The sequence below is a fragment of the Felis catus genome, chromosome B3 (assembly GCF_018350175.1).
Source record: "Felis catus isolate Fca126 chromosome B3, F.catus_Fca126_mat1.0, whole genome shotgun sequence".
NCBI lineage: Eukaryota > Metazoa > Chordata > Mammalia > Carnivora > Felidae > Felis > Felis catus.
Window position 1 is genome coordinate 11,925,936 of NC_058373.1, and position 22,926 is coordinate 11,948,861.

A 22,926-nucleotide genomic window follows, 5' to 3' on the forward strand; every position below is an offset into this window, starting at 1 on the left:
CTGTGTTCTCTAGATATTTTTCACAGCCTGGATTTTTCTGATTCTAGCTCCGTGGCATCATTTAATATTTTTATTTGATCCCTTCTCATTTCCAGATAAGTGTAGATGTTTGATTAGACTCAGATTCAATATGAGTATTTCATAGAATGTAAAGGTACATTCTTTCATAGGAGATTGTCTTCTTGTGATATTAGCAAGTATTTGGTAAGCATTGCCTAGATCCATTACTTCATTAGGGATTACAAAGTGGTGCTATTCAAATTTTAGTACTCCTTTATTAGCTGGAACACTTCTACAAAAAGAAACTTCCCTGTTTCAACTGAGGAACAGTTCATATAGGAAAAACAGAATAAGTAAATGCATAATTCTTTTTGATTTTTGACATTTAAAAAACACTAATTTTTAAAAAAGTGTTTTTTATTTTATTTTAGAGCACAAGTGGGGAAGGGTCGGGGGGGGGGGGGAGAGAGAGAGAGAGAGAGAGAGAGAGAGAGAGAGAGAGAGAGAGAGAGTCAGTCCGTCCCAAGTAGGCACCACGCTTAGTGCAGAGCTGGAAACCAGGCTTGATCCCATGATCCTGGGGATTTCAAGCTGAAATCAAGAGTTGGATGCTCAACCGACTGAGCCACCCAGGCACCCCAACAAAATATAATTTTTTAAATTGAAATATGTTTGGGGTGCCTGGGTGGCTCATTTGGTTAAATGTCCTACCTCTGCTCAGGTCATGATCTTGTGGTTTGTGAGTTCAAGCCCCATGTCAGGCTCTGTGCTGACAGCACAGAGCCTAGAACCTGCTTCAGAGTCTGTGTCCCCCCCCTCTCTCTGTCCCCCCTCTGCTCGCTCTCTCTCTCTCTCAAAAATAAACATTAAAAAATAAGTAAATTGAAACATGTTTGACATATAAAGTACAAATATAAGGTGTATAACATGTTACTTTGATATAGTTATATACTATAATATATTGTCATTATAGTGTAGTTAGCACCGGTATCACATTACCTAATGATCCTTTCTTTTTAGTGGTTGGAGTCATTAAGTTCTAGTCTCGTAGTAGAGTGGATGAGTATATGATATTGTTGTCTGTATTCACTATGCCATGCATTAGATCTCTAGGGATCATTTACTACTCATTACAGTTTGTACTTTTAAACAACATCTGTCCCATCCCCACATTTCCAGGTAACCACTATTTTACTTTGTGTTTTTATGAGTTTGGCCTTTTTAGATTCCACATATAAGTGATACTATATAGTACTTGTCTTTCTCTGTCTGACTTAGCACAGTGTGCTCGAGGTCCATTCATGTTGGATATTTGACATTTTTAAAAGAGCCAATAGGTTATCTCCATGTCTTCAGAGGTTTTGACCAATGAGATTTGTTTTGGTATGATTATGAACTCCTCAATAAGCAAATTTGTGCTTCATTCTGTGACAGGTATTGTTTTACACTCATGGTTAGAATGGCTCCATTTTTAGCTGGGAGGAACTTATTCAAGTTGGTTCTGAGGCCTTTTGACATAATCCTAGCAGTAGTTGATAGCTTTTTGCTTTCTGAAATAATAAAATGTTCATGTTCATCTTGTACGTTTCCTGCCCCAGAACTAGAGTCAGCCATATATCCAGCATGCTCTGCATACTATTTTGTTGGAAAATGGAATTTGGAGACCACAGATTGGCTACTAGAGCTGTTATTTGCAGCTACATTGGACATCACTCACAGGCTTTTTCTGTGGACAGAATTAGAAAATTTGTTTTTAAACAGAAGAAAAATATATCATGATTTTTTTTTTTTCACTTAAACAGGACAACATAGAGATTTTATTTGACCTTAATAGTCTTAATACCCCTACCAAAAATTTGACTTCTCAACTGCGCCAACCTAATTCATACTACACACACAGCTTTACAATAATTATAATGCAAGGATTATTGTCAGTATTGTGAATAACAAAAACAGGTTAAGGGTTTTTTTTGTTTGTATTTTGTTTGTGTTCCACTGGAGGGGCACTTGGGTGGCTCAGTTGATTGAGTGTCCCACTTTGGCTCAGGTCATGATCTCATGGTTCATGAGTTCAGGTCCCACATCAGGCTCTGTGCTGACAGCTCAGAGCCTGGAGCCTGCTTCAGATTCTGTGTCTCCCTCTCTCTCTGCCCCTCCCCCACCCGTGCACGCTCGCTCGCTCACTCTCTCTCTCAAAAATAAATAAAATTTAAAGGTATATTCTATTAGAAATGGATAAGAGTCTTAAAAGCACTTGAGATCCTTTGTCTTGTGGATATGCTCCTAACTAGATACAATATTTGATTTCATTTTAGTTTTACTTTTTAAAGATGACTTTGCTTAATTTTTCTTCATAACTATTTATAATATTTGTAGAGTTCCAAGGGCACAACTACAAAAACTGGCATGTTCAAGTATGTCTAGCTTCTATCCTTGTCCCCTTCATTCTAGGCCTTTCTTCCCTTAGGTGATACCAAGTAAAATTCTTAATGTTTTTCTTTCCTTTATTTTCTAATTTTTAAAATACAACCAAATACATTTTAACCATTTTGCGGTCTCCCTCCTCCTATATAAACAGCATACTGTATACATTTTTCTGTACCTTTTTTCACTCAATGATGTGTGCTGAAGAACACTCCATAGTAGTTTATAAAGATACTCTCTTCTTTTTGCAACTGCATAATATTCCATTGTCGATTTGTAGCATAGTTTATTCACCCAGCCCTCGTGGAGGACATTTGGATTGTTTCAAATACTTGACTCTTTTTTTCTTTTTTAATCTATTATTTTTGAGAGGGAGGGCAAGTGGGGGAAGGGGCAAAGGGAGAGGGAGGCAGAGAATATTAAGCAGGCTCCACGTTCAGTGTGAAGCCCCATATGGGGCTTGATCTCACAACCGTGAGGTCATGACTTGAGCTGAAATTAGCAGTCTGATGCCCAACTAACTGAGCCACCCAGACAACCCTCAAATACTTTACTCTTACAAACTGTACTACAGTGAAAATCCTTGAACACTCTACTTTTAGAGATAGATTTCTAAAAGTAGGATTGTTAAAAGTGTAAAGAGGTTTCATTACTCAGAAAAAAAGCACTTTTAATGTTTTATAGTGTATAGTTAAAGCTTACATATGGATATACATAAATACCTATGTATTTCTCCTTTTCTCTTTTAAAATTTAGATATAAAAGATAGTTACCATGAGCATTTTGTCATATAAAATGTCCTTCTACAACAGTTTGTAAATGGGTACATAGCTTCTGTCTCTTGGTAATCTTTATTTAACTAGTCTCCTACTAATTGGCAACTTATTTCCATTTTTATGTTGTGATAAAGAGTTCTTCAGTGACAGTCCTTGTTTCACATGTGTGTGTATATGTACATATATTTCACTGTTATTTCTTTTTAATATTCCTGTGTTCAGTCAGGTTGAAATGCCCAGTAGAACATGTTTACCCAGTGGTTAACACTCTGAACCAGACTCAAGCTGTGAGCGGTCCTGGTTGGGTGGCAGGAGATGCAAAGTGAAATATCCCTCCATGGTTTTTAACGGTCCTAGGCCTTTTTGGTCTTTATCTTTCCAGTAACTTTGCTCTCTCTTATAATCTGATGCCTCCGATTCTCGCTTTGAATTGAAGGTCATTATTTTAATTTGCAGATGGATTCTGACCAGGAATTACAAGGCTCTTGCCAAGGGAACACGAGGCAGCACGTCTGGTTTCCTGAACATTGTGATGGAATTGAAAAAATGCTGCAACCATTGCTACCTGATCAAACCCCCAGAAGACAGCGAGCGAGAGAACGGGCAGGAGGTTCTCCTGGTGCGTGGCCACCTTGTTTGTAATGAAGTCCTCAAGCACTTCAGTGTCTATAGATGCTTTTTATCAAAGTCTTTTCTTTCCTCCTTTGATGACTCTTCATGGAGCATCAAAAGAAGCTTTAAAAACAGATGAGGAAAGTTAAATAGAAGTATGGAAAGTATAATGTTGCAGATAAACCAGGTGAAGAGCATTTCAGGAATTACTTGTCAGCCAGACTATATGGGGTTTCAGCCTAAAGATGGGTTTAAAATTTATTTTGAGAGAGAGAGTGAAACTTGTGCGAGAGGGGCAGGGCAGAGAGACAGAGAGGCAGAGAGGATGGAAAGCCGGCTCCACACTGTCAGTGCGGAGCCCAGCTCGGAGCTCAATCCCACGAACAGTGAGATCATGTCCTGAGCCGAAATCAAGAGTTGGACACTAAACTGATTGAGCCACCCAGGTGCCCCTAAAGATGATTTTAAAAATAGGAACTCTTCAGGGCACCTGGGTGGCTCAGTTGGTTAAGTATCTGACTTCGGCTCAGGTAATGAGCTAATGGTTCATGGGTTCGTGTCCCACATTGGGCTCTGTGCTGACAGCTCAGAGCCTGGAGCCTGCTTCAGATTCTGTGTCTCCCTCTCTGTTTGCCCTTCCCTTGCTTGTTCTCTGTCTCTCAAAAATAAATAAACGTTAACAAAAATTAAAAACAAAGGAACTCTTTGTGATTAAGGGCAAATTGAAGTATGGGTTGGTGTGTGATGATTGGAATGAATGTCTTGTTAATCTCCAGTCCCTGATCAGGAGCAGTGGGAAGCTGATTCTATTAGATAAACTGTTGACAAGACTTCGAGAAAGGGGGAATAGAGTCCTTATCTTCTCCCAGATGGTCCGAATGTTGGACATCCTGGCTGAGTACCTGACTATCAAGCACTATCCTTTCCAGGTAAGGACACTCAGGAATTGGAGTCCCTGCCTGCCTCTCTCCGGCTTATGTGCTTTGCTTGTTAAATTATCCTAAAGTTAGTAAACAAGTTTCCTAGCTGGAAACAAATTGAAATTAAGGTTCCAGGAGGGTCTTTATGTTTATTTCCATACCTTTAAGCTACCCTGTAATGAAAATGGTCATGTGAGGTCATTCTGTTTTGGGGGCGGGCCGGGGGGGCAGTAAAGAGGTGAGTAATAGAGGAAAAGCAGGCAAGAGAAATGTGTCAGATGGTTTCCTATGGCCCCATGTCTGGGGTGATAGTAGAGAGGAAGGAGTATGGACCTAATTACAGAAGTCCAGTTCCTAGGAAGAAAGAGAGAGGTGATAGTTCTGTGTGTTCATCCCAGAGGAAGCTGACCCTGGCTGTGAGGCTGGGACTCAGAGGATCAGCGCACGTGAAAGTTTGCTGGGCCCTGAAGCAGGTGGCCCCTCTCTCCTCTGTGGGATTGTTACCGTGGAGTTTTGTTTTCACTCAGTTATCTCCTACAATGTAAGGAGAAAAACCAGATAAGAGGGAGAGGAGTTTCCTCAGCACAGTATTTTTTTGGGTATTAGACTGTGTGAAACTTCTCTCCGATACATTTATGGACGTGTGTGCTGTTTATCTTGACTTTTGGCATAACCTTTAAGTGCTTTGATGTTTAAGATTGTCTGGGAAATATTCTTTCTTTGACTTTGAGTGGATGGACTCTCCAACCAACCTATGTAATTAGACTGGTATTGAAGAAACTTGGAGTTAGTGATTGTTTCTTAAGAAGGCCAAGCTTTAAAGTCACTAACAGATTGTCTTTCAAAATGCCCTGAAAGGTGTTGTCATATCCATAATATCTTGTGTGGTCTTTCAGCAGCTGTCTTAGAATATGGTTTAATACTGTGGTTATTATTTAAGAAATCAGCACGCTGCATAAAGACAGTTATCTCTCAGTGTGCCTGACGAGCTTTCAGGTCAAGCTCATCATTTGATATCAAGTAGAACAAAAATTCATTTCTATTCTCCGAAGGGAATGTTAGACTGCAGTCCACTTGGGTCTGGCATGGCTGCTGTTTTCTATTAATGGGAATTATAAAGGAGAGCATTTAGGTTCTCTGATTTCAAATATAGGCTCTGAACCTGCCATTTAAACATATATTTAGGCTAAGGCTTTGAACAGAGTCGGTAAGTAAGAAAGGAGAAAGAGGGTTGCCAGGTGTGATCTGACGTGTGTTTCTGTGGCTCTGGGTCTGGTCAGCAGAGCTCTGAGCTGGGGAGGTGTAGGTCCTTCCATGGACTATGTCCCTGGCCCCTCGCCCATCACTGGCCAGCTGACATCATCTCTTGGGTCAGTTTTGCCTTCTGTGAATGAGATATTTTGTTCATCTCAAGTGGTGATTGTGAGGGGAAGACACGTGAATATGATTTTAAAGAGTAAGAAATGTTTTATGTGTACAGATGACAGGTGACAGTTCTCAAGTATTTTTTTGACATACGGTTTTCTATGGTGACATTAGGATCTAGAACTGACACATACTCTAATAAAAGAACTAGTTAATGCCAGAGGCTCTCTTGAATATGCGTTTTGGCTGCTTAAACATTTTGCTCTGATTTCAGAGTGTAATTTTTGGAAAAGCTGGGATATATGATCAACTTAATTTTAACACTTTTAATGTTATGGCAAAATGTTTCCAGACAAAATTTTTTGGTTTGTGTAGCCCTTAATAACTGTGCACCTTGTAGTCGCATTAGCTAAGAAGGACCATTTTCTGTATGAGCTAGTTATTAGGTGACCAGTGGTACAGTGTCCTGATCTCTTTAGTACCTATAGATGTAGGAGCAAACACAGCTTCTGAGCACAGCTTGAGTATTGCCATCTTTCTCCTTATAGGCCCCAGCAGCCATTCTGATCCTTGGATCAACCTAGATAGCCCTTTGAATCCAGAAGTTTCTGACCTTGAGTCTGTAACTGGAGAGCTTGGGCAAGTAGGATGTGCTGCTTAAGCACAGTCCCCTGACAGCATGTTGCCAGTGCATTCCGGTTATTTTTACTAAGCGGGTGTTGTTGGAATGATAAAGGTTGCAAGTCTGGTGTTTTGTTCAGAGTGTAGCTGATCTTCCTACCTTATGATTTTCTTGTGGTTTATTTTTACAGCGTCTGGATGGTTCCATCAAGGGAGAAATCCGAAAACAGGCCCTGGACCACTTCAATGCAGATGGGTCTGAGGTATACCATGCATGGCTTTGTTATCTGGGCAGCTTGGGCTCTGTGTCCAGGGGAAAGCCTTTCTGGCTTAATATATTTCATTTCAGAAACAGTTCGCTGTAAATTTCTCCTGCTTTGAGAATGGAATGAGAAATCACTAATATAAAGGATGCCTCTTAATTTTGTTTATTATTCCAGAAAAGCATATGCATGCTTGTTTATCTCCCCTAGTCCGGATTACTGACAGAGTAGTTCTAATATCAACTGAGTGTTCTCTAGTCACTTCCAGATAGCAAAATTTTGGGCCTGGGAGAGCAGCAAGGCAAGGGTTGGGGACGGCTGGCCTGTAGGATTAATTTTACATGTGTGTTACATCAGAAGGTTCTGATAGGTACTTTTTTGGTGACTGAGGCTTGAAAAATACATTTGCCAGGTCTCATATTTGTTGGATTGCTGGTACGAGATGGCTTAAATTGTGTTGTCCACCTTAGATTTGCATTCTTAAGTATTTTGGTTTTAAGGCACATATAGAAGGGGTGCTTAGGAAAAGTTAGAAACCATAGTAATATTGTGGTTTGTGCATATCAAACTGTTAGATGCTGTGGGATTTGAGAGAAGCTGGGGAGAAGAGGTTTAGTGGAGAAAACACTGTAGCCCCGTGTGCGGGTAAAGGCATCAGCAGAGACAGCCAGAAGTAGAACTAGAGTTTCAGAGAGAACATGAGCGCTTCTGAAGCCTGGGCCACTACTTTGTGTAGGTAGAACGGACTGAACATTCTGCTTTCTTTTGATTTTTTTCAAGTCAGGTTTCTTAAATTGAAGTGTCATGCATATAAAAAAGTACACACATTTTGGGGTGCCTCGATTGTTAAGCGTCTGACTTGAGCTCGGGTCACGATCTCATGGTTCTTGAGTTCGAACCTGCATTGGGCTCCGTGCTATCAGTGCACTCTCGCTCTCTCAAAAATAAAAGTACGCACATTTTAAGTATAGAGTTTGATGAATGTTTACAAAGTGAAAACAGCCATATAACTATCACCAAGAACAAAAAATGAAACAACGTTTAAAGTTATAAAGAGTTCTCTTACGTCTTTTTTTTTTTCCATTTAAATTTTAGTTATGTTCTGCTTTCTAAAGGGCTAAATGCTAAATTCTTAGTGTTTATGTCTGTTTCTCCAAAATGGTATGTCTTCTGCCTCTAGAACTGCACATCGTAGTCCTAGTTAGACAAAAAGTATTTTGGCTTCTTTAGCCTAAAATGTTAGTGGATTAAATGCAGTAATCCACACACAGCAATCACTAGGCTCCTTGCCTGACACATAACTAGTACTCAGTAAATGCTAGCTATTTTTATTATTTAGTATTTATTGAAATTGGTTTTGTGTTCCCTACTCTTAGTTTAAAAAATAATATGAGGGGTCCCTGTGTGGCTCAGTTGGTTAAGCATCTGACTCTTGATTTCAGCTCAGGTCATGATCTCATTGTTCATGAGATGGACACGGGCTGTGTGCTTACAGCACGGCGCCTGCTTGGGATTCTCTCTTCCTCTATCTCTGCCCCTCCCCTGCTTGCACATTCTCAAAATAAATAAATAAACATTAAACATATTTTGAATGTTTCATATTACCCTCTCTCAGAGAAAAGCTAAAGTTGCTGCTTTTTTTTTTTTTTTAATCTCAATTCTTCACCCCATGGCTGTATATAAGATACAGGTTTTCTACCATTTTTTGTTTTTTTTGTTTTTGCACATCTGAGCCTTTTTTATTAAGAAAAATTAAATACTTTAACATTGGGGGGAAATATGCGATGCACATTTAGAAATTTAGGAGATGGTGAAGAGTACGAAGAAGAAAAATTGTACAAAACCCCCATTCCTGAGACAACTGGCTGCTCACATCATTGGGGTGTGTTTCCATTCATAATGGATGTGACTGTTTGTCTGTATGTTTACCTAATTGGATCCTTTTGCATATAGTTGTCACTTTTCATTTAAAATTCTGTGAGCATTTTCCCATGTCATTAAAGATTAAAAACATTAATTTCTAGTATTTTCTCATGCTCATGCCTTTATTTAACCTAATGATTAAACCTGATCACATACTTTGTTGTCTTTGGATGTGTAGTCAAGAGCATATGAGCATTTAAAAAAGGTTTTTGGTATACTTTGCTACATTTCCCAAAACTGTTTATATTCATACTCCTTGTGCATATTTCCATTTTTATGTCACCCTTAGCAGCATTGAATTTCATTGAGTTTCTCTCTTCAGTTTGATAGTAGACACAAATAACATCTTATAATTCATACTATCTTTGATAGAGAAAATTGTTTCTATGATTAATTCAGACCCCTGTTTTATTTGGTGTAGGTATCTCATTCTGAAGTGTCCACTGTTTACCTGTAGGCTTCTGTAAATTAGAGTGTGGCGTGTCGCTTGATATTTGTACCAAGCTTCATGAAGTGTGTGCCTCAGCACAGCTGTTGATCAGTCTTTACTGGAATTGTTTAAAGTTCTTCTGAGACCGCTATCTCTATTTTTAAAATTTTTATGGCCAAATGCTGGTGAGGGTGACTTAATTAGACTGTGGAGAGCTTTTCGTTGTGTCTTTGTATATTAAATACACTCATTTATCAAAATGTAACTCAGAACTACCAATTTTTGAGTGTCACTTGTGTGCCAAAAAGGTGTCAGCCTTTGACATACATGATCAAATGCCCTAAAAATAGAAATCTGTTTGGCTTTCTTTTCTTCTGACTCACATAATTTATTCTCTGCCTCCTGCCCCATATTTTCTGAGCGCTCAGGTGCAGGCAGGTATACATGGCTGCTTATTCTCTATTATTGGTGTGAAAACGAGTATGTCAGAGCCTGGGTCTTTTCCTGCACGTGACTCTTCAGCCACACATTTTTTTGTGCTCCGCACATTTTTTTTTTCAGCTCCGTTTTTTTTGTGCGTGTGCCGTGCTGATCAGGGATCCTGTGCTTCTTGCTGGTCCCAGTGCATGTGATCTGTTGGTGCAGTGTCGCTGTGTTCCTCACCCACTTAACCGACTACCTTATGAGGCATAGTTCACCTTTACCCAGAAAATGAGTGTCTAGGCAACTTGCTGGAATGATCCCCTTGATAATGAAGTTTCTCTGGATTTTGTTAACTGCTTGTAACACTAGTTTTAGCCGGGAGAAAACACTAATTCTTTGGTTCTGGTTGCCTTATTAGAATCGACTTTACTCCTTAGTGTACTGCACTGACTCTTTCAGCTTAATGAAACGAAAATTCACTCTACCATCAAGTCCCTGACATTCTTGTAGCCTCCATAAAGTTTGTCCATCATATCTCACTTTTCTTCACACCTGCAGGGGTTTCCAGGTGTAAGGGCTTATTGGACTGTGAAACTGTTTCTGAGAAGGCCACTGCATAAAGTAGTATATTGCATTGTGTACAGGACTTCTGTTTCCTGCTCTCGACAAGGGCTGGTGGCCTGGGAATCAATCTGGCTTCGGCAGACACGGTCGTCATCTTTGACTCTGACTGGAACCCCCAGAACGACTTGCAGGCACAAGCCCGAGCCCACAGAATTGGTCAGAAGAAGCAGGTCAGTGGAGAGAGACATCTGGATGTGGTTTGGGGGAGGCGGAAAAGTAGGGGGGGGGTGTTATTTAGCCCTTCCAGGATGTTTGTAAAATGCTTTTGTCCTGGTTTGCTTTCATTTCCTTAAGTGTAGATGCCTGCTTGTTAATTAGTACAGAGAAGGCACCTAAGGTATTTTGGGGCTAAGATGAACTTCTTAGGGAACTGTTCTCTTTTGGTGTTTGAAAAGTACATCACCAATGACTTTCAGGTTTACCCCAGGAAAGAGATTTGATGAATAGATTTAGAACTGAAATTTTTCTCTATTTTAATGTGGGTAAGTTGTTAAATAATCTAACATTGTTTAAAATGGCCTATTTTTATTATACATGACAGTGTTCGCTCTGAGCTGTGTTGTAAAAATACATGCTTGCTTTTTTTTGTTTTTTGTTTTTTGCTTTGAGATTCCATGTGAATCTCAAAATCTGCTCTAGTATCGGGTAACACCTAAGTTTCATATTCGGCCAGAGGTTCAGTTTTGGTGAAACTTTTCATCAGTGAAACTGATTATTCTTAGCAAGATTTTTATCATTAGAATAGGCTATAATAATAGTTCTTTAGAGGCAGTCTTATTTAAGATTGTAACTGGTTACGGTAAAAATATTGCATCTACTCAAGCCACCTGTTTGGATGGATGGCTTATAGTCATTTCTGGTAGGAGAGTAAGTCTTTTTTTATTTCTCTTCTTGGTTTTAGACAGAGGTAACTTTGTGTGTGTGTGTGTGTGTGTGTGTGTGTGTGTGAGAGAGAGAGAGAGAGAGAGAGAGAGAGAGAGAGAGATCTGGTATAAACATAACCTTTTCTCTTTGTGTAGGTAAATATTTACCGGTTGGTTACAAAGGGGACTGTGGAGGAGGAGATCATTGAACGGGCCAAAAAGAAGATGGTATTGGACCATCTGGTGATTCAGCGCATGGATACCACTGGCCGGACAGTTCTAGAAAACAACTCAGGAAGGTCCAAGTAAGTGCCAGAAAGACAGAGGAGGTGGTCAGAGCCAAACTGATTTTACATCAACAGTTCGTAGAATTCATCCTTCTAATAGGATTCTCTACAACTGGTGTTATTCATTAATTACCTAGAAAAGGCCAATCCAAGACCACAAGATGTCATTTTCATTTTTTTAATTTCTTTTTTTGCCTCTCAGCCCTCTGCTCCTGTGCTCTCCCTTTCTTGCCCCTCTGCTTGCCTTTTGGTTTTGTCTCCACATACGACATTTGACGCAGCAGCAGTGGCAGCCACATGCCCCTCCATCATACTTTCATCTCAGCGCGAAGTCGCCTTAAACATTTCAGTAGTGAGAATCTGCCAGATGGGGTTGGCCGCTGTTTACTATTGGTGAAAAATGTTTGTGTGGAGATTGTTACTTTTTCTACTAAAAACAGAAAGGTCTAGAAGGAAGATAGTCAAGTTTCAGTTGGTTTTATTTAGGAGCACAATTATTTCTCTGATTGAGTTTACGTTTTGACCAAATTTCTGAGTGTCTTCTGAGGCCTCCCTGCAGCCTCTGTCACAAGTAGAAGTCAAATGAGCCCTTCCCTAAAAAGAATATTTTCAGATCATTTTCCATTCAAGAGGAACCTAAATGGAAAAAGCTTGGTTCTTTTATTTTGGACCAAAGATGAGAGGTTGAAAATTCTTGGTAAACGATAACTTTCTGAGTCAAAGGACAAAGAGAAAAAAGAATTCTCTTCTTTCATGTTGCTAATTATGTTTCTTAACCCTGTAATGGATGAGCCGTCGGGAAAATAATTCATTTCTTAGTCTGCTGCTAGGTTAGCTTTACCAACACAGACTTATCCTGGGGATTAAAAAAAATGAAATCTTTGAGAGATCATTTTTCTTGGGGCAGAATTTACCAGTAATTTGACTCCTTTTTGAAGGGTAGCTATTTTATAGTAGAATTCCATAGAGGTTATTTGACATTCCTGAGAGATTACAACTACATTTTACTTCTACAGCTCAAATCCTTTTAATAAAGAAGAGCTGACAGCTATTTTGAAATTTGGAGCAGAGGATCTCTTCAAAGAACTTGAAGGGGAGGAGTCAGAGCCTCAGGTAATTAACAATGAGGAAAAAACGTTTTTGACAAGCATCCGTGGGAGTCTAAATTTTTCTGGAAGCAGATTTTGAGTCTGTTAGAGGTGTTTATAAAGAATAGTAATTACTTGAAGGGTATAGTTTCTTTTTTATTTTTAATAGAGCTCAAAGCTCTTACTAAATAAATAGGAAAGAATGAGAAAAGCATTTGAGGATTCTGTCTTTGCTCCTTTTCATTCCAGTTTTATTTCCTGTAATTTCCTAAGTTCACCTTGTCATTTGTATAAATAATAGTTTGAGACATTAGAGGTAAAGGAATAAGCTTGAGTACTGTAAAGGTAAATGAAGTATCAGAAAGGAGATTTGGTTTATTTGCACCAAACATCTGCAGTTCATGCTGATAACTGTTGACCATTTACCATATTGTATTGTTGGTGTCCCTTTAGGAAATGGACATAGATGAAATTTTACGCTTGGCTGAAACTAGAGAGAATGAAGTGTCAACAAGTGCGACAGATGAGCTTCTGTCACAGTTTAAGGTATGAAAATTATTGTGGGAGGAAATTCTCAGCATTGATTTATTAACTACTGCTAATTATCTGTGAGTACTTCCTGTGTGCAAGGTGCTCTACGTTTAATTTACCTCAGTTGACTCTTACCTTTCTTCTCCCGAGTTCCAGGTGTGTATATAGATAGTTACCGTGAGTGTAGACTATAGATAGCCTTCTGTGTGGAGGTAGTCACTTACGTGGTGTGTCCTGCCCAGTCAGAGTCAGTGGATAGAGAAAAGTTGGTGAAGGGGCTCAGAATATGTGTCAATGAGATATGTGGAGAAGCAGATAGTGTGGAGCTCTGGAAAGTGTGGAAGGGGTTGTGGAGAGACATTAATAGAATCAGATGACAAAAGAGGTCAAAGGTATGAAACAGAAGGTGACAGAAAGCTCTTGATGACTTGGTGGTTTTTTTTTTTTTTCTTAAGAGCAATATAGAGTGGTGTCTGATACAACAAAATTAAATGAGGTCAGATCTAAGTGCAGAAACTGGGCACCAGATGAATAGGAAGGAGGTGGCAGCATTGAGTATAGACTTAATTTAAAAGCTTATAAAGAGTGTAGTGAAGGTGATTTATGAGGATAGAAGAGTCAAGGAAGGCAAGGGTTTTGAAAGATGTTGTCTTTAGGTTGAGGAAAGAGCTTGAGAATAGGGAGATATTGGAGGTTCTAAGGAAAGAAGAAAAATTTGGTAACACATTGCCTTAGAAGAGAGTAGAAGGGATATAATCAAAAACATGGTGGTGGAGTTGGCCTTCAAAAGAAAAAGGAAGGTACGCTTCAGGGTCTAGGAGGGGAGAGAAGATGTGGGATTCCTTCCTTGGTGACTCTAATTACCAGTAAGTAAATAAAGTAGAAATGATTTGAGACAGCCATAGGTGGGGCCAAGAGTTACGGGAGGAACTGAAGGGAGGAGTGAGCTGAATTTAGAAGATAGGACTTCAAGTTGGAGCCAGTCAGCAGGGTCATATGACTTCCTCCAGTGGTACTTGAGGCCAGAGGGATTGGTTCATTTGGTGGTCCCAAGGTGGGAGATTGGCTTGTGATACTGAGGATTGTCCACGTGGCAAAAGTTTCCCGAATTCAAGTGAGAACATGGTTGAAAGGATTGGCTACGGGCTGCTTCCATACAGGTTAGAGAAGCAGGGGACATCTGAAGGTTCCAGTGATGGTTAAATGCAGTACAACCTTTAGGATTGTGAGAGAGATGGGTGAAGTGTTGGGAAGGGAGCACTAGTATGTGACGAGGTCCAAGTTTGGCCACAGGTAGAAGTTGTCTCAGAGGAAGAACACAGAAGGAATTGAATAAACCAAAGGATCAGAGTAAGTGTGTTTGAGGCTCAAGGTGAATTATTACTGTTTGTACTGGACTCCCACTTCTATGAATACTACTCTCTTTTAAAAAGTAATCTTCACGATGATGATTTGGTCAAAATATTATGTGATTATTTAGGTATAACAATTTCTGCATATTAACAGGTTAATCAGAAGTGGTCAGCATATTACTGGTGACCCTTGCCTTTCTAAAGCCTTTTTGGCTGTTACATTTCAGTACCTGATCAAGTGATTTGATTAACAGTAAGAGTCTGTCTACCCTAGAGGGGCTTTTTTATTTCTGGAGTGTTTCAACTGAATTGACATTGTTTTTCCCACAAATCCTTTTTTATCCTAATTTAATATGTTGGAAAAGATAGTAAGCTTTTTTTGAGATAACTTAAGATTACTATTTTCTTAAGTAATTGATATTTGGATACTTCAAGCCCTTTTACAAACCTAGGATGAAATAGATATTATTTTCTTCGTTTTATAGATAAGGCATCTTAGGCACAGAGGGGCTAAGTAGATTTGCTAAGGTGACACATATTAGAGTTATGATTATATCCTAGGCAGGGGGTCTGGCCTGTAGCGTGTGGCCTTTAACCACTTCGCGCTTTAACCACTTCACTTCCTGTCTGCATGAACCACTGACATATATATTTATATCATTTATGTTATTTTTATCTAGCTGTTTTAAAAGTCAGATCTAAAGTAATTACAGACAGTACTTAATTTAAGAGATTGGGCAAATGATTTTATAAAACAAAAATGTTAAATTTTCAGTCTAAGAAATTATACCTCTTGTTTTTGCCTTGGAATTATAAAAATCTTATCCTGAAGACCACAGTATCTTGTGGTGGAAGTTAGAATTAATTGTGGCCAAAAGTCATAAACTTCTGGCTTCACTGTCAGTTCTAAGTGACTTTGAGGAATGGAACCTCCAAAAGCTCTTTTGTACTTAATTATAGCCTTAAAGACTAGATGGGAGGGTGTAAAAAGGATGTGAAGCCTGTGTCTGGGGCTTGCCCACCACTGCTCAGAGGCTGACCAGAGCTGTAGGATGTGTCTGTGTATAGCCACAGTCTGAGTCTTTGAAATGCGTACACTTAGATGATTTTTGTTCTGGTGTACATATATACATATACATAATACGTATACATACGCGTATACGTATGTGTACATATGTACAAATCGATGCCAGATAATAAATATTTGATATGTCACAAATGGAATATTCTTCCAGGTTTGTTTGAATTTTTTGTGTTTTGTATTCTCGTTTTCATTTCTGAGAGTAACGTGCACTTTTGAGTGTATGAAATCATTGCATACCTTTAGTTTCTATACTTCGGATAAAAATGAGTAAGGCAGCTGGTTGGGTATTGATTGCTTCTGCTTTGAGTTATGCATTATTTCCAATGAGCACTACTTAGTAGCAATTTATAATTTAGAATGATAATTTCATAATGGATTGGTATTTAAGTAACTCTCTAAATTTTCCAGTTAGTATCATATTTGTGTATGATTTAACAACAAATCTTTGCATAAAAATTCTAAGACAATTTATATCTTTATATCTGTTTCCCTATTTCTCAGTAATATTTCTGATGAGGGTTTGGCAGGATGATTTAGGGAGAATAAGGGAGAGATTAGCAGATAATTGATTATCTGATTATGTAATATCACAGGAGTTCTGATATTACAGTGTCTTATTTGGATTAAAAATGCTGGCTGAGTTGGAGGTTTAGCAGATGGAGTTTGGGAAATAGGGAAATGTCAGTCAGGCAATGAGTTGTCCATTTGTTTGAAGGTTGCCAACTTTGCAACAATGGAAGATGAAGAAGAGCTAGAAGAGCGGCCTCACAAGGACTGGGATGAGATCATTCCAGAGGAGCAAAGAAAAAAAGTAGAGGAGGAAGAGCGTCAGAAGGAGCTAGAAGAAATTTATATGTTGCCTCGAATTCGGAGTTCCACTAAAAAGGTGATCAAGTGAGATCAAGATAGGAAAGTACTTCTTACTCTGCAAAGTACTAATTATTAAATTACTATGGAAGTACTGATTATTCAAGAAAGAGGCTTTACATTGTTGCCTTGACATGGGAGGAATATTTTAGAGTAAAATTCTCAGAGAAAGAGCACTCTGCATTGCTCTTGAGTGTACCGGTTTGACATTTGATCTTTATAAATTGGTTCTTTGTGAGACGGATGGATGGGATTGGAGTTTGGCAGAAATGTGCATTTTCCTGTTGAGATTAGAACCAGTAATCCTAGCAGCTTGGTTCTATTTGACTGTGCCTTTGACTTTTAGAGCCAACCTCCTTTTGCCTTTAAGTGTTTGTTCATGGCACTTGGTATAAATACTTCGTAAGAGATTATATGACCGCAGAGAACAAACACGTACTTCACAGCTTATAAAGCACCATTACAAGCTCCATCTAATTTAATTGTTACAACAACATTGATGTAGGTAGAACAAGTTTTATTACCAGTTTGTTGGACATAACAGATTTGGCCAAGGTCATAGCAAATGAATATTAGTAATAGTAGCTACTGTTGATTGAGCACTAATTGTGTGCCAGGCATAGTCATGTTATTGTGCCTATTGACTCATTTAAATCTTCATGAAAACCCAAGTAAGAGGTACTGTTCTCCCCATTTTACAAATGGAAAACGTAAGCACAAAGGGGGTAAAGTAACTTACCCAAGGAAGTAAACATTAACCCACAATTCAGATAGTTTTATTCCACTTCACTTGGCATTACGTTTCAGTATATCTCTGGAAATGTGAATATCCCAAGCAGGTCTACCTTCATGATGTGAAATCTGCCTCCTTATTTTCTTAAAGGAAAATGGACGTGTCCGATAGGATGAAAAGTTCCGGGTACTAAAGAATTAAGATGGGCTGGCTTTGGTCCTTTGGCCTCTTGTGCTTGGCACTAGCTACAATGTGACTTTGCCCTTTCAGGCTCAGACAAATGACAGTGACTCTGACACTGAGTCCAAGAGGCAAGCCCAGAGATCCTCTGCCTCTGAGAGTGAGACCGATGACTCCGATGATGACAAGAAGCCAAAGCGCAGGGGGCGCCCCCGAAGTGTGCGGAAGGACCTTGTCGAGGGATTTACTGATGCAGAGATCCGAAGGTTTGTGGAGGCTCTGCTGTCTCTCACTCGAGTGTGTTTGGAGGGTGTGCTGTGAGCCGTGGGCTGCTGGGATTCCTGGCATTTAAGACAGGGAGGGCAGAGGCTGACAACCTGCAAGGAAGGCAGGAGACGGAATCCTTCCCTGAGTCTCCAAAATGGTTCTTCCCTCTCCAGGGTTTTCCTCGCTTGAGCACTCTCTTGTTGGTTGCTCAGCTCTTTTTGTTTTCTTCTGTTCTCTGGTTACTCTGAGCATTTTCACAAAGGAAGTCCAGCCAAGAGAAAAGACATAATTGGAGGTAAACTTGGGCTGAGCCTTTCTTTTTTTTCTTTATTTAAGAATAGGAATATAGGGACGCCTGGGTGGCTCAGTTGGTTAAGCCCCCGACTCTTGGTTTCAGTTCAGGTCATGATCTCATGGGTTGTAGGATTGAGCCCCTGTGTCAGGCTCTGTGCTGACAATACGGAGCCTGTTTGGGATTCTCTGTCTCTCACTCTCTGCCTCTCCTCAGTTTGAATTCTCTCTCTCAGAAAAAAAAAAAAAAAAAAAAAAAATTAGAATGCACACATGCCCAAGTGTCTGTGTATATAAAAGAAATAGTATGAATGTAAAAAATTAAAACAGTATGGATAATGCTACTTTCATACCCTTGGTCTTCCCAGCTCACTTCCCATCAAGCTGATACCCATTTGGATGTGGTTTGGTTTATTAGTAGTATACCCAACATACTGGTTCTGCATCCTTTTCTCACTTGTAACTGATTTTAGATGTCTGTGTCCATACTTATTGCACATTTGTTGGTATGTAATTCGTACACATCTGCCCTCCAAAAATGCTTGTAAGCATTTTTTTTTCCCACTTTGCATGATGTTTTTTATTTTAGGCTGAAGAAAATAGTATGAAGATACTTCATATCAATTAGTCCTTCCAAGTTAATATAAACTGTGAGGTCTTTATTTTCCCCTGAATTGTTATAACTATCCTTTCCTTCTTTTTTTATTATGGAACAGTGTAAATATATGCAAACATTGACAGAATAGAGTATATGTCCTCTCATACTTACGATGTTATCATCGTAACCATTTTGAATTTGTAGGTAGTCTTATATGTATACCTTACGTCCTCTTGCCTCCTACCCTCAGTATTATTTTGAAAAGAATGTGGGGGCGCCTGGGTGGCTCAATCGGTTAAGCGTCCAACTTCGGCTCAGGTCATGATCTCGTGGTTCGTGAGTTTGAGCCCCACACGGGGCTGTCTGCTGTCAGCACAGAGCTTGCTTCAGATCCTCTGTCTCCCCCTCTTTCTGTCCCTCCCCTGCTCGTGTGCTCGCTCTCTCTTTCAAAAATAATAAATAAAATTTTTTAAAAAAGAACATATTCTGTGATAGTTGGACACAACGTTCTACAGATGTTTGTTTCCATGTTGTCTGAGTCTTCCATTTCCTTACTGATCTGCATGAATAGGCCCTTTTATCATAAGATGTTCTCTTTTTTTTTTTTTTTTTTGTCTCTCGTAATGATTTTTGTCCTAAAGTTCATTTTAACATATCTGATACTGGGGGCGACTGTGTGGCTCAGTTGGTTAAGCGTCTGACTCTGGTTTCGGCTCAGGTCATGATCTCGCAGTTTTGTGGGTTTGAGCACCGAGTCAGGCTCTGTGCTGGCCGCGTGGAGCTTGCTTAGGATTCTCTCCCTCTCCCGCACTCTTTGCCCCTCCCCAACTTGCACTGTCTCTGTCTCTGTCGAATAAAAAAAAAAAAAAAAAAAAAATCTGTACCAGTGTTGCCACTTCAGCTCCTTTTGGATATTGTATGCACACTATCTTTTTCTCTTTTTTACTTCAGTATGCTGTCTTTGAACCTAGGTTGTGTCTCTTACAGACAGTATGTAGTTCTATCATATTTTAAAAATCTATTCTTTCAAGTTTTTCATTTTGGAGTCTTTAATCATATTTGCATTTCATGTAATTACTGAGAAGTTAGAATTTATGTCTGCATTTTGCCATTTGTTTTCTTTATGTCTTATGTTTGGTTTGTTTTTTTTTTATTCCTAGGGCTACAAACTTTTGTGTTATGTAGGTGCTTTTTAGTATATCATTTTAATTTCCTTGTTTCTTTGTGTTTCTCATAATTTTCCCATATAGTTTCGTTTACTGTATTTTCAGTTGTTTTCCTAGTGGTTTTCTTGGAGATTATAATTAGTACCTTAACTTGAAACAGTTTTGTTTGGAGTATCATCAACTTAATTCCAGTGCTGTCTTAAAGTTTTACTCCAGTATAGCTTTAATCCTCAACCCTCTTCTGTGCTATTATTGTCAAGCAAGTTATATTTTTACATGTTATAAACCCATCAACACAGTTTTATAATTACTGCTTTATGCAGTTGTTTTAAAAAATCAGCTGGCAGAGTGGGAGGCTGTGCACCTGGGTGGCTCAGTTGGATAAGCGTCCAACTCTTGATTTTGGCTCAGGTCATGATCTCATGGTTCATGAGATTGGGCCTCGTGTCAGCTTCTGCACATCTCCCACTCATGCTTGCTGTCTCTCTTAAAAACTTAAGAATGAATGAATGAGGGCCTCTGGATGGCTCAGTCGGTTAAACGTCTGATTTTAGTGATGTGGCAGATTATGGTGAGGACTATGATGTATCATGACATCCTGCTTTTTAGCTGTTGGGAGGGAAGCAGATGACACACGAGCCAGCATAGAACACAGTTAAGGGTAGAGATTTGTGGATCGATTGGATTTTTGTTTGCAGATAAGGTTGCACAGGAGGAGTCAGTAGAGTTTCCAAAATAGTTTTGCCTAAGAACTTTTAAATCATATATTTACTTTGCCTTGTTCCCAGAAGTATTTGAGGCAGTCTTAAAAATCTTACAGTTGTGTTATTGACCAGAAAAGAATAAAAAATAATTACCATGTGGAAGCGATAGTAACAGTATTGGACTAAATAGAGAGGTTAACCATATTGGAGTCTTATCCCAAGAGTTGTGGTGGTTGAATCATTTACTCCATATTGAACTCCACAAACGTGTACCTTCTAAAGGGTATTTTTAGAGTTAGGTCTCTGTTCTCTGTAATGACCCTTTCAGTTTCTTGCTCAGTCACTGAGCAAAATTGATCTTTACTTTGACTACATCTTTAGCACTCATTATTTTCAGTTGACAAGTTTCAGAGTCATTCAGCACTCTTAGTTAGTGGCAGTTGCAAGGATTGGGCTCAGTCTGTTTTGACAGTGTGTATGACGTGTTTCATCACAGGATGTGTTGTATTTGCATCAGCAGAGCTAAGAGCCTCTTTTTTAATGTGTTTTATTGATCCTGTTCTCAGGTTCATCAAGGCATATAAGAAGTTTGGTCTCCCTCTTGAACGGTAAGCTCCTTATCCACCTGTTTTTCATTTTTATTATGTAGCAGGGTTTTTTTTTGGGGGGGGGAGGTAGTACTTTCCATTTAGTACTAACGCTAAGAACATTCATTTTCCTGGAAACATTTTTAAACAAATATTAGTGTGTTGTGTGATTGTACACGGCCTTTTGGGGAGGGACGACAAAGATGACCATCTGAAGAGAGATTTTGCTGGAGTGGAAGATGTAGCAAGTACATTTAAAACTGTAATGTAAAGAAATAATTTCCAGAAGCGATGCTCACATAATTCCATTTGAAAGAATACATGTAGTAACTATTTGCATCCTAGTTCTTATTCAGTAATGTAAATTTGTGATTTTGTAGTCGTCTTCTTCTCAATAGGGTGTCATGAGGATTAAATGCAAATAGCTTGAGACCTTTCCAGTTGTAACTTACTAAAGGTTGACTGTCATTACTATTTCACTATTTTACGTGCATTCTGAAAATGAACTCAGAAGTTGGATTTCAGCAAGACTCTTTCAACCTAGTTTAGTACTTTGTCCAGAATTAGCAATATATCCTATAAATAATAGTACTGATTTGAAGGGAATACCAGATTCCTTTCTCTTATTCTTGATAAACTTCTGGAGTAGTGGAACATTACAAGCCTGTGTGTTTTTGTCCTGTCTGTTTGGAGAGGAAGCAGTGATGTGTAGCAGTAGCAACAGTGAAACCAAGAAAGTCAGGTGCACCTTGCCGGGATTGTTGCTGATCCTCCAGGTCAGAATGCTGGTCTTTGAGCCCGGCACCATAAAAATCACCAGGGTCTGGGAAAGTGTGTCTAGCTCCTTTGGGCAGACTGATTTTTAGACGTTAACATATTTGCATGCTTCATGTGAGATCAGTGAAACATACTGTAGCAGTAACTGTACTTTGCTTCTAGGAATATTGTAACGAATGAGAGTAGGGCTGGAGAAAGGATTGTGAACTTGTCCAAAGCAGCAGAGTAGTGCAGTTTTTGGCACTTGACCTGCTACCATTGTCAGACAGCCCATCTAGTTAGTAAAGGAAGCCGACTCCTTTCCCCTGTGTTTTTTGAAATTACTTTGTTTTGTGAACTACTCCAAGGCACAGTTCTTAATGATGGAATGCGTACATTAGCCCTGCATCACTGTTGGAGGGCTCTTGGTGGAGCCTTGACACAACCAGTGAGGAAAGGAGAGAAAGATGTCTTTGCAGGAGCAAGCATGTAGGGGACCAGGTGGTAGCTCATGTGACATTAGAACAGTGGCCACAGGGCCTTGATGTGTCCCCATATCTGTCCTTCCTCAGGCTGGAGTGCATAGCCCGCGATGCAGAGCTGGTAGATAAGTCCGTAGCGGATCTGAAACGCCTGGGTGAGCTGATTCACAACAGCTGTGTATCAGCAATGCAGGAGTATGAAGAACAGCTGAAAGAAAATGCCAGCGAGGGTAAGTCAGCAAGTCCCTGCCCATGGTTCTCCTGGACCTGGCACTTGGGAATGGGAATTGTGCTAAGGGGCTGGTTTTTGAAGAACAGACTTCTATCCCATGCATCCCTAATCCTTTGAGGTGTGTATTCTGACCTTCCTTTCTGTGAGCTCAGTGTTGTGAGATCCCAGAGCTCGACTCACAAACGAAGTTGATTTGCAGAAGGTGGAGGTAATGAACAGCATGAGTGCTTTCTTCTGATGTTGCTCCAGAAACCTTAGATTCGTGTTAACGCTCTAAAGCCCTGAGTGGGCAGAGCTGACTGTATACATCTGTATTTCAGCTACAAATGAGGACCTTGTTGACAACGATCATCTCTAATTATCTGGGATATACAAACATGAGTTGTGTTGTGGCAGACTTAAAAGGATTAGAGAATTGGAATAAATAAAATAGGAGATGAATATTGTAAACATTTCTGTTACAGCGAGATTTTCGTG

General features: G+C 39.4%; 1 protein-coding gene across 5 annotated transcripts in view; it reads left to right on the forward strand.

Annotated features, from left to right (window-relative positions):
• CHD2 (chromodomain helicase DNA binding protein 2) overlaps positions 1-22,926 on the forward strand; it is a 122,673-nt gene that overhangs the window by 65,338 nt on the left and 34,409 nt on the right. For all 5 annotated transcript variants that reach the window (XM_011282738.4, XM_045058856.1, XM_019831922.3 and 2 more), the window contains 11 exons: positions 3,657-3,819; positions 4,589-4,741; positions 6,910-6,981; positions 10,402-10,551; positions 11,401-11,549; positions 12,548-12,644; positions 13,073-13,165; positions 16,302-16,472; positions 17,457-17,632; positions 20,959-21,000; positions 22,308-22,447. In XM_011282738.4, coding sequence (XP_011281040.3) covers positions 3,657-3,819; positions 4,589-4,741; positions 6,910-6,981; positions 10,402-10,551; positions 11,401-11,549; positions 12,548-12,644; positions 13,073-13,165; positions 16,302-16,472; positions 17,457-17,632; positions 20,959-21,000; positions 22,308-22,447 — 1,406 coding nt within the window. The remainder of the gene's footprint in view (positions 1-3,656; positions 3,820-4,588; positions 4,742-6,909; positions 6,982-10,401; positions 10,552-11,400; positions 11,550-12,547; positions 12,645-13,072; positions 13,166-16,301; positions 16,473-17,456; positions 17,633-20,958; positions 21,001-22,307; positions 22,448-22,926) is intronic.